General features: G+C 42.4%; 1 protein-coding gene across 1 annotated transcript in view; it reads right to left on the reverse strand.

Moving 5' to 3' along the window:
* LOC124378391 (somatostatin receptor type 5) overlaps positions 1–9,651 on the reverse strand; it is a 28,666-nt gene extending 19,015 nt beyond the window's left edge. The window contains exons 1-2 of the mRNA XM_046838056.1: positions 9,305–9,651; positions 4,811–6,060 (exon numbers count right to left, since the gene is read on the reverse strand). Coding sequence (XP_046694012.1) covers positions 4,811–5,953 — 1,143 coding nt within the window. The 5' untranslated portion in view covers positions 5,954–6,060; positions 9,305–9,651. The remainder of the gene's footprint in view (positions 1–4,810; positions 6,061–9,304) is intronic.
* Between the last annotated feature and the right edge of the window lie 4,308 nt (positions 9,652–13,959).

Genomic DNA, 13,959 nt, shown 5'->3' on the forward strand with positions numbered 1-13,959 from the left:
CAAGTCACAATTAAACTTTCAACCCCAGAGAGCATCGACAATCGTTAACCGAATCCGGCCGGCTAATCACCTCAGCGTCGGCCATGTTTGGGCTGAATAGTCTGAGACCCGACTTCAGTAAAAAGAACAATCAAGGTTCAAAAGAATCCTGTGTTAATTTTCAAGGTCAACTTCCTTTATTCAAAGTCAAACTGACATGCTGAACAGCTAGCAGAGTAATGCTACATCAGCTAATGCTAATAGATAGATAGATAGATAGATAGATAGATAGATAGATAGATAGATAGATAGATAGATAGATAGATAGATAGATAGATAGAGTGATAGATAGATAATATACACAACAAAACATATACAAAACTTACACAACAATGCCAGCAGTATAAACAAGAAACTAGAGTTAGCGCAGTGTCACTGTGCTACTCGCTCTGTACCGGAGATAAGATTTGTAATACACTGTAAAAAAAATCAGTTTTGCACATGCACGAAATCGCTACCACTTCCTGGTTGTCGCTAACGCTAGCTATATGGGTTATTAGGCTTCAAGAATGGCGCATATTGAGGGAGGGAATGAAGGAAGGATGGAAAGAATGAATGAAATTCTGTGTAAAAACAGTACCTGATATAGTACAGTATATACAGATATAAAGTTTAAAAATGAACTATTATACGCTGTAAATTTACAATGATATACAAGTATATTTATATTGCGATATGAAGATTGTACTTGGCTACATTGGGTTATATTCTCGACTTTCTCGCTCAAAAAAAGTTAATTGTAAATCGCAGCTCCTCCTGGGTAGGTCACGTCTCTCCGACCTACTGCGACAAACTTGTTTTGAACTAATAAAGTCATGGGACACTCAAGGACAGGCAAGGACGCTGTTACAGGAGACATTACAGCCAGGATCGGAACGCAGGATTTATAGAGCAGTGTGTCTCCAGGCGAGTTGGTGAGCACTCGTTTATAACACACTGAGCACCTGGTGAGGTTTTGGGTCTGGACCAACGGAGGCTTGGAAAACCAGTATGCTTAATGACCAAAGGTTTGTGGACACCCAAATGTAAGATTGCTATGTGCTTCTTTTTGCTTCTTATAAAAAGCTCCACTCTTTTGGGAAGATGTTCCACTAGTTTCTGTGAAGATTTCTGGAGATTCACTAGTTATCTAAAGACAGGTATTAATGTAGGGTGAGGTGAGGAGGCCTGGGGTCCAGTCAGTGTTCACATTCATCACAAGGTTTTCACAAGAGCAGGAATGGGTTTGGGTCTCCTAGTACAAGTGAAGGCAAAATTTCATGCTAACAGTTTCCAGGTATCCCAATACTTTTGGCCTGGTAGTGTATGTTGATGATTTTGTGCCACATTAGATTTGTATATGACAAAAAATGGATTTGGATCATTAAAGAAAAATCCATTGGCGCTAAGAAAAGCTTCCTGAGAGAAACCAGACAGGTGACAGACAGATAGAGAGACAGAGCGCCATGGTGATAAAAACCCGAGACAGGATATGAGTTCATTCGTCCGTTTCTTCCGCCTGCGGCCTCTCGGTGCCTTGTGCTACACTGCCCTTGTGGACTTTCAGTCTATGGGCTTTAGCGATGCAACACCTGCCGCTAAGTATTAACCTCACAATCCCTCCATCTTCACCTCCCACACACACACACACACACACACACACACACACACACACACACGTTAACCTGCACTGTAGAACAACAATCCTCATAGAACCTACTGCAGAACCGCAGCCCGGCTCAGAACGTCGTCGAGATTGCCATACGTTCATCTTTTGAAAAAAACTTGAGGTTACGGTTTAAAGGTCCGATTGTACCGTTTACAGTGTAAACATTTCAATGTGAAAATCAAACGTTGACAATACAAACAATCGCAGCGAACTCATTTAAGTTCCCAACCGTTCCCGAATGTAAACAGTTTCGCGCTTAATTGCTCTTAAGCTATAAATATATATTACATGACGCGGGACAGGATTGCGAGGATTACATTCCCCTGTGAGGCTAGCGGAGTTAGCATCCTCTGTGCGGTTCTATACACATGCTCATCAATCTGAAACTGGAATCGGACGACATTTGGCGAAACACCTGTACACAGACCAACTTACAATTATCTCATGCGTACAATTTGAACTTTCAGATCATAAATTCAACATCTTGAGCACTGAGCTGCCGCTCGCCAGTGATTATTGACATGAGATCAAGTCATATGAGGGAGAAGTGGCTGATGGGAAACACAGCTCTGGGCCGAACTCCTGACAAAACAAAGCTGAAATATTTAGTTTTAACTGGAACATTTAAAAGATTTGACATCAAACAATCACTCAGACTTAATTTCATGTATCACAGTGTGTTAATGAAATATTTGGTTTACAAAGAACAAATTCCGATGTTTTTCGATAATTATTGATTCATTAATGAATTAATGATTATTTTAGTAATCGAGTATTCTAACGGTTATTCCATCGATTAATCAGATAAGAAGTCATTTTTTTCTTTTATCAAAGAGCAAATACTAAATACGAGCAAGAAAATAAGGTCATTGGGATCATTCGGTGCATTTGATTGCAACATTACGACAAAAAACAAATACGCTGCGTTCAAAACGTCCCTCTGCAGTGGCTGCGTATACAATAAGTTACGGGGAAAAATTTGTTTACTCATTAATTAAACTCATAATTATTCTCAATCATATTTATTTCTTAAATCTCGCATGGTATCGCGACGTGGTTTTTCGGAGGTACTGTTTGATCACACTGTATATAAATAAAAATATTTAAAAAATCTATTTCAAATGACTTTTTTGAAAAAAAAACAGTAATCGCTGTGCGTTGTTTTCTTTATGTTTTAGTTCGAAATGATTCCAAACTTCTGAAACTTTCTGACGTTTTTTTTTTCTTTGGTCTGGATCTTCTCTTTGCCCCTCGCTGTTTTCTCTCAGTTCCTTCATTTTTCGTTCTGCAGCTTCTCCAGAGTTTCGCATTTGGTGCGTCAGTAATAACGGTCCGTGGAAAACACAGTGTTTAAAGGTTTTATCTGATCGTTACCATATAGAAATTGTTAGATTTATAACCGTAACACATTTTAGACTTGAGGTTTACGCGATAAAACACTGACGTGATGTTTTGGATCTCGGTGTGAGTGCCTACTGTTTGTTTTGTCCGAGTTTGTAACAAAGCGTTTTTCTTTTCTCGCGTCTCTCTCTCTCTTTTCACTCAGCCGAGGTCAAGCGTTTTACACTGAAATTCACGCTTAAATGCCCTACAAGTCACACAAAACCGCAAGAGTTCGAATGAGATTGCCCATGCGGCACTGCATCAGATAAGGTAACGGGTCTAAATAAGGGCATGTCACCGGTGGAACAGGACACACACACACACAAACACACACGCACACACACACACACACACAAACACACACACAAACACACACACACACAATGGAAACCCCCTACCGTCCAACCATCATGTGAACTAAGGGGGTATTTACAAGATTACAGGGACACTTTATACCTGGTGTTTAAGCACAATGGCTTGGAAACATAATTTCGTAAGAACAACTACACACACACACACACACACACACACACACACACACACACACACACACATATATTCTTTAAGTGTGTAAACTCTCTCAGTGCAAAAAATGGCAGGCAAGTATTTAATTGTTCGGTTGACCGTATATATTTTTTTTGTTTGTTTTTTTGACATTGAGACGTTTAAAACCCCAATAGTGTTATGTACACAAACCTCTCAGCTATTTTGTCCACAAACACACCTCCGTATGCACACACACACACACACACACACACACACACACACACAAACACTTGTAGTGCACGGCAGAGGGTTCCTGGCTGCTCAGCACACAACCACGCGTGGGCATGCACAACAATTTACAATATACAATTTATATATACGTTGCACACATGCACCGCTTAGATACATAATTTACACACACACACACACACACACACACACACACACACACGCACGCACGCACGCACACAGCGCGGTGTTATGCACACACACGCTCGAGTTCCCTTGACGTCAAACAAACTAGTGTTCAATGGGCCATCCAGATAACGCGACAGCTTTAAATAAGGGCATGTCATCCATTTAAAGGACACACACACACACACACACACACACACACACACACACACAGACACTACAACACACCCAGATAGTGTTTATGTCCCCATACAATCATTATTCCCAAACGTGCATACCCAGTTTGCTGTGCGACAGGTGACTGTTCATCCACAGAGGCGGAGCTTCACGTACACTTCATTAGCCAATCACAAACCGCATCAAGTGATGTCGCTCCAATTTAGCTAGCTTTCGAGTGCCGTTTCCCCCCGACACCAACTTTCTTATGCAGCTCTCGCTAGCGAACGTTGCGACCAAATCTCAATGGTTAAACTAAACACAGCAAACTTTGCTAAGAAATTTCCCCACTGTGGGACAAATAAAGGTATATCTTATCTTAAAGCTTAGCCTAATATTGGTTAGCATGCTAGCAAACTTGCATATTGGTTTTAATAACAAAGTACAATAGATTATGAACTGTTAGCTAGCTTGATAGTGAGCGCGGATTGTTTTGGTAAATTATTGACCCAGCTTGTTTAAAGAAATAGCCTAAGCATAGCTGGCTAGTTGATTAACTTCTGTTACGCTATGATATTGTGTAAAATGGAGAAAAAGTTAGTCAAATGATTAGATAGTAGACTGATTAGTCATATATATATTAAGCTCCACCCACTCAGTCACACTGTGTGTGTTTGTGTGTACCTGGTTGTTGGTCACGTGCCCATTGGTTTGGTCGTTCCTGACAGGAAGGAAGCCATCGAAAGCGCTCGTCTTGTCAGTGCGTGGCGCGCTCGGCTCGCCGTCCTCCACGCCGTTGGCCCTTCGCAAGCACAGCACCTTCCGGAAGCTCTGCCTGAAGTTATCCGACAGGAAGCCATAGAGAACCGGGTTGGCGCAGCTGTTGACGTACGTGAAAATGACTGAGAAGAAGTAGATGCCCACCGTCACATTGTTCTCAGGGACGATGTGTATGAGGTTCACAATGTTGATCATGTAGAACGGCAGCCAGCAGAAAACGAAAGCCATTACGATGACCACCACCATGCGAGTGACCTTGCGCTCAGAGCGGCGCCGCCTCCCGAACCCGGCCCGCGCTCCCGAAGCCTTCACCCGCACCACGATGAGCACATAGCATGCGCATATCACGAGCAACGGTGCAAAGAAGCCGAGAACCGACGTGTAGAGGATGAAGGCCACCGGCCAAAAGCTTCGAGGCTCTGGCCAGCTCATGTTGCAGGAATAGAAACTGTCCTGGACGTCTGAGAAGATCACCACCGGCAGCACCACTATGAACGACGTGACCCACACTGCCGCGCTTACCACTTTTGCCACGCGGGGCCGGCGCCACCTGCTGGAGCGCAGAGGGTGAACGACAGCCAGGTAGCGGTCGATGCTCATTACCGTGAGGCAGAAGATGCTGGTGAACTGGTTGAGGGAATCGGTCGTCATGACCACGCGGCACAAGAAGGACCCGAACGGCCAATACGAAAGGGCGTTCTGTGTACTCAGGAACGGCAGGCCCAGGAGGTAGAGCTCGTCGGCTATGGCAAGGTTCAGAATGTAGATGTTGGTTACTGTCTTCATCTTGACATACCGCAGCACCACGTAGATGGCCAGCGTGTTCCCAATGACCCCCACGATGAACACGGTTAACGATATGAATGCCGTAATCACCGTGGTACTGCCGATAAATGGCGCGGTCTGGTTCGATATCTGGCTCTCCGACTGGTTCTCCATTATCCTTGTCATTAACGGCGCCCAGGGGACTCCGGTTTGGAATCCAGACACGTTAAAGTTCCCAACGAGGGGATCCTCAGCCTGGCTCCATGACCCCCGGGGCTCCATGTAGATCGCTAGAGCGAGAGCGTGGAACGAACAAAGGAAGTGGAGAAGCGATGCGTAGCAGTCGTCTCAGACACTTACGGAACTGGTAGAGGTTGGCTGCCTCAGTTCTGCAAAAAGACAGAAAAGAAAGAAACGAAGAGAGAAAGAGAAAGAGAGAGAGAAAGAGAGAGAGAGAAAGAGAGAGTAAGTGAGTGAGGGAGCGAGAGTGTGAGGTCCAAAACACCCACTGCACAGATTTCACTTGCTTTTCAATGTAGCATTAGTCAGTGTTGTGATTCAGTGGAGGTGGCTCACAAAGCAAGCTCTGAACGGACCGCCGCGCCGTTGATAACGTCTCCGATTTGCCTTCTTTGCGGCTTCTAACTCGTTTGGTCTGCATCCTGTTTGATCTGTGATTCGGATCATTCGCAGGAGTCGAAAAATCTTAGTTTTTCGTCGACAGAACGGAATTGGAACGGAATCATCTAAGATTTTTTTTTATCAATGTGTTTGATTCCATACAATAATAAGCCTCTGTGTGAAGTGTGAGGAGCAACAAAACATTGCTAACAACCTTCTCTGGAATAAAAAAACGCCACCATCCATGTCAAAGCATCAACTCGTCCAAATATTCATCCAAGCAGGGGATTATTTTAATAGAGAGGAAAAGAGGCTAGGTCTCAAACTCTGAGCCAAATGGCAGGTCAACACCACGACCCCTTCAAGTGTGAAGAAACTAATTTATCATTCAAATTTTAGAGAATTTTTTTAAAATATTACTTTCTAGATGGTTCTTAGAGTCATGCAGCTTTTTCAGGAAATCAAGTGAGCCTCCAGACTCAAGAGCTGCAGCTCGGTTATTCCAAAAATTCATAGCTTTCATAGTTCACCTGTAGAACTGGTTTGACCATGCAGGCAGAAGACTTGCAGTTCTGTATCAGCGTGAGGTTGTGTGTATGTGTGTGTTTGTGTGTGTGTGTGTGTGTGTGGTGAATCAAACACTTAAACACCACAGATTTTTTCAAGAAATCGCAAATTTTACCCCGAGGGACTGCGGTCTCAGAGGACAGCGGGAGAAAAAAAGACAAACCACATATTACAATGTACAATGCAAAATATTATGTACACACACACACACACACACACACACACACACACACACATTTAAATGTAATGCTCAGAGTGATTATTTAGCACATGTTGAGTCCAGCATGACATAAACAATGCATATCCAGATCAGTGTGTTTTACATTGTAGGTGTTAATTCGAGGGTGTTGGAATTACTCCTGTGCTCCAGGTGTTAACAAAATCCCCTGAAAGACCCCTTGTGCATTGTAGTTAAGGTGTTTCAACTGTGACAAGCTCCAATCTAGGTGTTTGTGCAACTCTCTTTGGTGTTAATTCCACATCGTAGGTGAAACACTGTCAGGTGTTAATGGAAAAAACCTTGTGTGTTGGGGTTAATTCCAGTTCAGGTGTTAATGCAACACTGTACGGTTTAATACGGCACTGTAGGTGTTAATATATAGCTGTCAAAAACACTAGTGTGATGTAGGCGTCAATTCCAGCCCAGGTGTTAATAAAATACGGTACAGTCTTTCTGATACATTGTAGGTGTTAACACAACACTGGGTGGTGTTAATTCTACATTGTAGCTGTTTATGCAACACTGGGTGGTGTTAATTCTACACTGTAGGTTTTAATGCAACACTGGGTGGTGTTAATTCTACACTGTAGGTGTTAATGCAACACTGGGTGGTGTCAATTCTACATTGTAGGTATTAATGCAACACTGGGTGGTGTTAATTCTACATTATAGTGTTAATGCAAAACTGGGTGGTGTTAATTCTACATTGCAGCTGTTAATGCAACACTGGGTGGTGTCAATTCTACATTGTAGGTGTTAATGCAACACTGGGTGGTGTTAATTCTATATTGTAGGAGTTAATGCAAAACTGGGTGGTGTTATTTCTACATTGCAGCTGTTAATGCAACACTGGGTGGTGTCAATTCTACATTGTAGGTGTTAATGCAACACTGGGTGGTGTCAATTCTACATTGTAGGTGTTAATGCAACACTGGGTGGTGTCAATTCTACATTTTAGGTATTAATGCAACACTGGGTGGTGTTAATTCTATATTGTAGGAGTTAATGCAAAACTGGGTGGTGTAATTCTACATTGTAGCTGTTTATGCAACACTGGGTGGTGTTAATTCTACATTGTAGCTGTTTATGCAACACTGGGTGGTGTTAATTCTACATTGTAGGTGTTTATGCAACACTGGGTGGTGTAATTCTACATTGTAGCTGTTTATGCAACACTGAGTGGTGTTAATTCTACATTGTAGGTGTTTATGCAACACTGGGTGGTGTTAATTCTACATTGTAGCTGTAATGCAACACTGGGTGGTGTTAATTCTACACTGTAGGTGTTAATGCAACACTGGGTGGTGTTAATACTACATTTAATAAGTTAATACAATGTTATGCAGTGTAAATACGGTATTGTAGGTGTTAATGCAACAATTTTACAGTCATGCAAACATCGCAGGTGTTAATTGGAGGTCCAATGTTAATGCAATGTTAATGAACGGTGGTATTTCTACATTATAGGGGGTTAATGCAACACTGAATGGTGTTTATTTGATTCAATTTGATTATTTTATATTGTAGGTGTTAATGCAACACTGGACAGTGTTATTTCTGCATTGTGGGTGTTACAGTAATGCAAAGAGCCTTGTGTGGTGTAGGTTGTTAATTCCAGCCCAGGTGTTGAAAAACATGGTACATGTCTTAATGTAACATCGTAGGTTTTAATGCAACAATGATTGGTGTTTATTCGACATTATAGGTGTTAATTCTTCATAATGTGAATACAATTAAACAAATGCAAATAAAATGCATTAATAAAAACATTTCATGTGACCTTGTAGGTGTTCATTCTACATCGTAGGTGTTAATTCTACATTGTAGGTGTTAATTCTAAATTGTAGGTGTTAATTCTACATTGTAGGTGTTAATGCAAAGCTGTAGAAGAATTCGGGATAAATGTTAATGAAACATAATACAGTGTCAATGTAACATTGTAGTGTTCATGCAACACTGTTCTGGCCACTTCTGGTTGTTATTCTTGCTGTACTTGTTAAAGCAGCATGTTGAGAGTTTGATCTGATGGTAATTCTGTGTTTAATCGCACTGAACTCTACAGGTGTGAATCCTACTGTAGGTCAAATCACTGTCTATGTGGTCTCAAGTGGTGTTAATTACAATCAAGTTATTAACGCAACTCAAACGGACACACACACACACACACACACACACACACACACACACACACTCAAACACACAGAACTACATGATAAAGAATTTACCCGGATCGTCTCGCGCTGCTGTATCGCCAAACCCCTGGTGCCGCGTCCGCGGCGGATTCCGTTGCAGCAAATCATCCGCGCCAAAAACAACAAGAAAAGAAAAGGGGAAAAAAAGCAATGAAAGATTAGAGACTCTTCCAGTTAATGCGAGCTCATAATCCAGACTAGGATTGACAGAGTGCGCGCCTTCGGGTCAGGATCAGGATCAGGATCTTCTCCCCGTTCGGATCTGGAGTCCGGAGCGCGCGCGGTACAGCATGTGGCTTATGTGCGGCTCGAAGTGAGAGCGCGCGCGAGAGAGCGAGCGTTCAGGTTTACGGGTGTGTGTGCGCGCGAGTGTGTGTGTGCGCGCGCGTGTGTGTTTAAATGGGTGTGCGCTAAATAGTCTACCGAGGTCGTTTCGTGTGCGCAGAAAGAGAGAGAGAGAGAGAGAGAGAGAGAGAGAGATAGATAGATAGATAGATAGATAGATAGATAGACAGACAGACAGACAGACAGACAGACAGACAGATCTACCCCCATAACCACCCATCCACCCTAACCCCCACCTACCACCATAACCACACATCCACCCTAACCTCCACCTACCACCAAAACCATACATCCACCCTAACCCCTACCTACCACTATAACAACACATCCACCCTAACCCCACCTACCACCATAACCACCCATCCACCCTTACCCCCACCTGCCCCATAACCACCCATCGACCCTAACCCCACCTACCCCATAACCACCCATCCACCCTAACCCCACCTACCCCTCATAACCACCCATCCACCCTAACCCCACCTACCCCATAACCACCCATCCACCCTAACCCCACCTACCCCATAACCACCCATCTACCCCAACCCCCACCTACCCCCATAACCACCCATCTACCTCATTTGTATTATTTTCACTTTATTTCTTGTTCAATTTCTGTTGTTGTTTGTTGCTTTAGCATTACAGAAAATGTTTTGATACGCACATACACACATTGAATTACAGTTTTTCTCAGTTAACAATTTGTACAAACAGCACAACACATTGGATTTCTTAAAACACCTGTACTTTTCTCAAAACCCTTCATTCATCTCTCAATAGTAAGTCTTTGTGTGAATGAATATCTCATTGCCATCAGAAATGTTTTTGTGGTTGTTCACAAACAAAATCGTTAAAATAGTTTCGTCATTAAGTGTCAGTATGAGTATAAAGAACGAGTTGATCATTGGTTGATCTGATGCCTTTCACTCACCTTCATTAGTGACATTCGAGTTTCATCTGCACAATTCGTCAATTCAAGTCACGTTTACAAAATAAATTTGAATCCTGACAGATTCATACAACTGCTTTAACCATTTAGCATTCAGTGACATACAATGAACTGATTATGAATCAGCATGAACATAAACAATTGTAGATAATCGATTAAATGAACGTACCAAAGCATTTGCAATTTGTTCAAAGCAACGAGAAATTGGTTTTGATGACGTGACGACGTGATGTGGAACGAAAATAAAGCTTGTTCAGAATAAGCTCGTTACCCATTTCTTTTCATTCAGTGAACAAAAACTAAAGTAAATGAATAGAAGAGAAATTAAATCAGATTAATATTTGCTGTGACCTCTTTCCGTCTTTCATGTTTTACTTCTGCACACTCTGTACAAAGTCAGAGATTCTGTAGGATCAGAGTCAGGTGTAGGATTCACCAATTCTACCAAGCAGGTGTTCATGATCATTAGTTTCACATGTAGGTTGAAACCCAGTCATTAACTGAAACAGAAACAGCTGTGAAGGAGCTTCAGATGGGGGAGGAGCCAAACTCTGCCACTATGAGGTTGTTTCATATCATGGCAAGACTGAGCATAGTAACAAGTCCCAAGGTAGATCTACTGCATCAGCAAGGTTTCCCCCAGGCAAAGATCTCAAAGCAGACTGGAGTTTCAAAAGGTGCTCTTCAAGCCATTATGAAGAAGCACAAAGAAACAGGAGATGTGGTGGAGCGTAGACACGGCGGTCAACCAAGGAAACTTAATGCTGTGGATAAAAGACACATTATGCTTAGTTCCATTCAAGGTTGGTGATGTCCAGCAGTGCCATCAGACTGTCACAAATCAGTGGGATCCAGGTACAAATATCTTTTGTCTGCAAAAGTCTGACCAGAAGTGGACTCCATGGAAGAATTGCAGGCAAAAAGCCTAACCTCCAAAATGGAGACCAGGATATGTGACTCTGAGGAGCAGAAAAAAAAGGTAGAAGGTGCTCAGAAATATCATGTGTTCATTCTTCTACAAGAGCATCCCTGAGATTGCACCATGACATCCAGATGTTTAGGAGGTTCCAATTCCGGTTCCAGCTTCAGCTTATCTCAAAGGTGTGGTGGTGTTGAGGAGGTCGGAAATCAGTGCAGGATGCTGAAGTTTAAGCACCGAACATACTTTATCCACATCTATTTTCTCCATCACTCAGGTTTGGCCAGGTTCCAGCCATCACATGACAGCTAGCAAACATCTACTTACAAATTGTCTTAAAAAAAAGGAGAATGAAAGCAAAGAAACAAGAAGCAAGCATCATGGAAGCAAATCAAATAGAGAGATTTCACGCCTGGCTTGACCTGGATTGAGTGTGCGTATGCGTGTGTGTTCGGTAGTCGATAAACACGATGGAAGCCTAGATGTTCATCTCATTCTGGAGAAATATACAGAGCACATGTGGAAATGAAGGGGCTCGTGTTTGGAGATGTTGCAATCCTGCCCTGAAGCCACATAAAGTTCTTGAACCAGCGTGGTTTCCTCTGGCACATTATACGACAACGGTGCTGCTGATGCGTTCCTCATGTGGCTTCTCAAATTAGCCACACACACACACACACACACACACACACACACACACACACACACACACTGTTACTATTAGCCAACTTTATCTTTCTCTCATATATTTTAGTCACAAACTCCAGTCATTTTTCATTCATTTTCCAATTTGCCAAACCGGTTTGAGCTGCTTAGTTCCGGTCGTTCCTGAGAGCCGTGCCACTGTCACTGGGCTGTTTTGCTTAATTATTATTTTTTTTAACATCATGGGCTTGTTCCAATTTCCTAGGTGCCATTAACATCTCACCGCGTTACTCTGAAAATAGTCCCCAATTACAATACAGTGGTTTTTAGTCTAACAGTCATTTTCAAAAGGGTGGATATAAAAAGTCCTTTATAAAATTGTAGGTTTTTAAAATAGAAAAACTTTAATGTGATCTAAGTGACAAAAAAAAACAGAGCAAAAATTAATATATAAATAAAAAAGATTTAAATATTGGGAACAATTTTAATATAAAAATAATAATTAATAATAATACAATCCCCTGATTGCATGCATTTGCACACCATTTCATAATGGGGGGCTCGGGGACTACACTGATCAGGATACATCCGAAACCATCAGCTTCCTATGAAAACGCTTCACTCTTGTTTGCATCCGTTTCCCAAAAGTTGCTCATCGGCAACGAAAGGTGTGAAAACTGAAAGCTTACATCCGCGTACCTCGAATTACCAAAATCAAAACGCAAGACGCATCAAAAGCTGCTCGGACGGTTTTCGATCGAACCTGGTAGAATTGCGTCGACGTGACTCGAGTTCCAGATAAGCACACCTGGACGACTGAGGATCTTCACAGACAAAGGATCATCATGGATGCAGAAAGTTAATTTCCCTTCAATAGAAGATCCAAACCTGTTCCAGCATGACAGTGTGCACAGATCCAGTTTAATGAAGATCTGCTTTACATTAGTTTGGCGGCCTACTGCTGAGCGAGGAATGTGTTTTCATAGTCCATTTCCTATTTGCTTGATAAACATCTATTCACCTTCAGGGCTGATGTTAAACTGATGTCAGTGAGACTTCGATGATCAACAGGAACATCCTAAAAGCTCATCTACTTCCTCATGGAGGCTAGCTATACCCGAGATCAGCTAGCATCACAAGTAATTCTACAGCCATGAAATCGACATTTTAATTAACCATGCAAACCGGAATAATAGAGAGCTTTGGGGTTCGTATCGACAAATCATCTTCCCCGTCCTAGCCGCTGAGAAATGTTCCTCAAAATGCAACATCTGGTGTGCGTGAGTTAAGTGCTCGGATCCGGAGAAACTCTGGGCCCTCGATTTAATTGGAGCGTAGCAGCACTTTATTATTAAATAATAAGCACCACCGTGTCACCTTTTAGTCGCGCTGGTAATCTTGTGGGAAGGAGGAGGAGGAAACGCGAGGAGGGAAATGAAATCACAGAGCGACACATGGAAACGGTGCTGTTACCCGAGGAACTGCTAGTCTCGCTGCTTGAGACAATTTATTCGTCACGGAATTCGCATCGGGAATGAAATGTGTGCAAAATAGTGTAAAATATTGTTATCGATATCGCGAATACGTGCGCACGTAAAAAACTTTTGCGTGGTCTTCTTTTACAGGCCACTAATGAACAACAGGTGGGGCGAAGTCACTGTTTCTTCTCATTGGGGGTTTCTCTTGAACAGCCTCTATTTCCTCCTACACCACAGTTCCTTTTTAATCCGAGAACGAATCTCGCTTACTTATAGTCTAATAAAAGTGAAGTTTGTTGTCGTTCTTATGTACGAGATCACAGCTGTAAACGCTCCCGAGCAGTTGTTCGTT

The sequence above is a fragment of the Silurus meridionalis genome, chromosome 24, assembly GCF_014805685.1.
Source record: "Silurus meridionalis isolate SWU-2019-XX chromosome 24, ASM1480568v1, whole genome shotgun sequence".
Classification (NCBI taxonomy): domain Eukaryota; kingdom Metazoa; phylum Chordata; class Actinopteri; order Siluriformes; family Siluridae; genus Silurus; species Silurus meridionalis.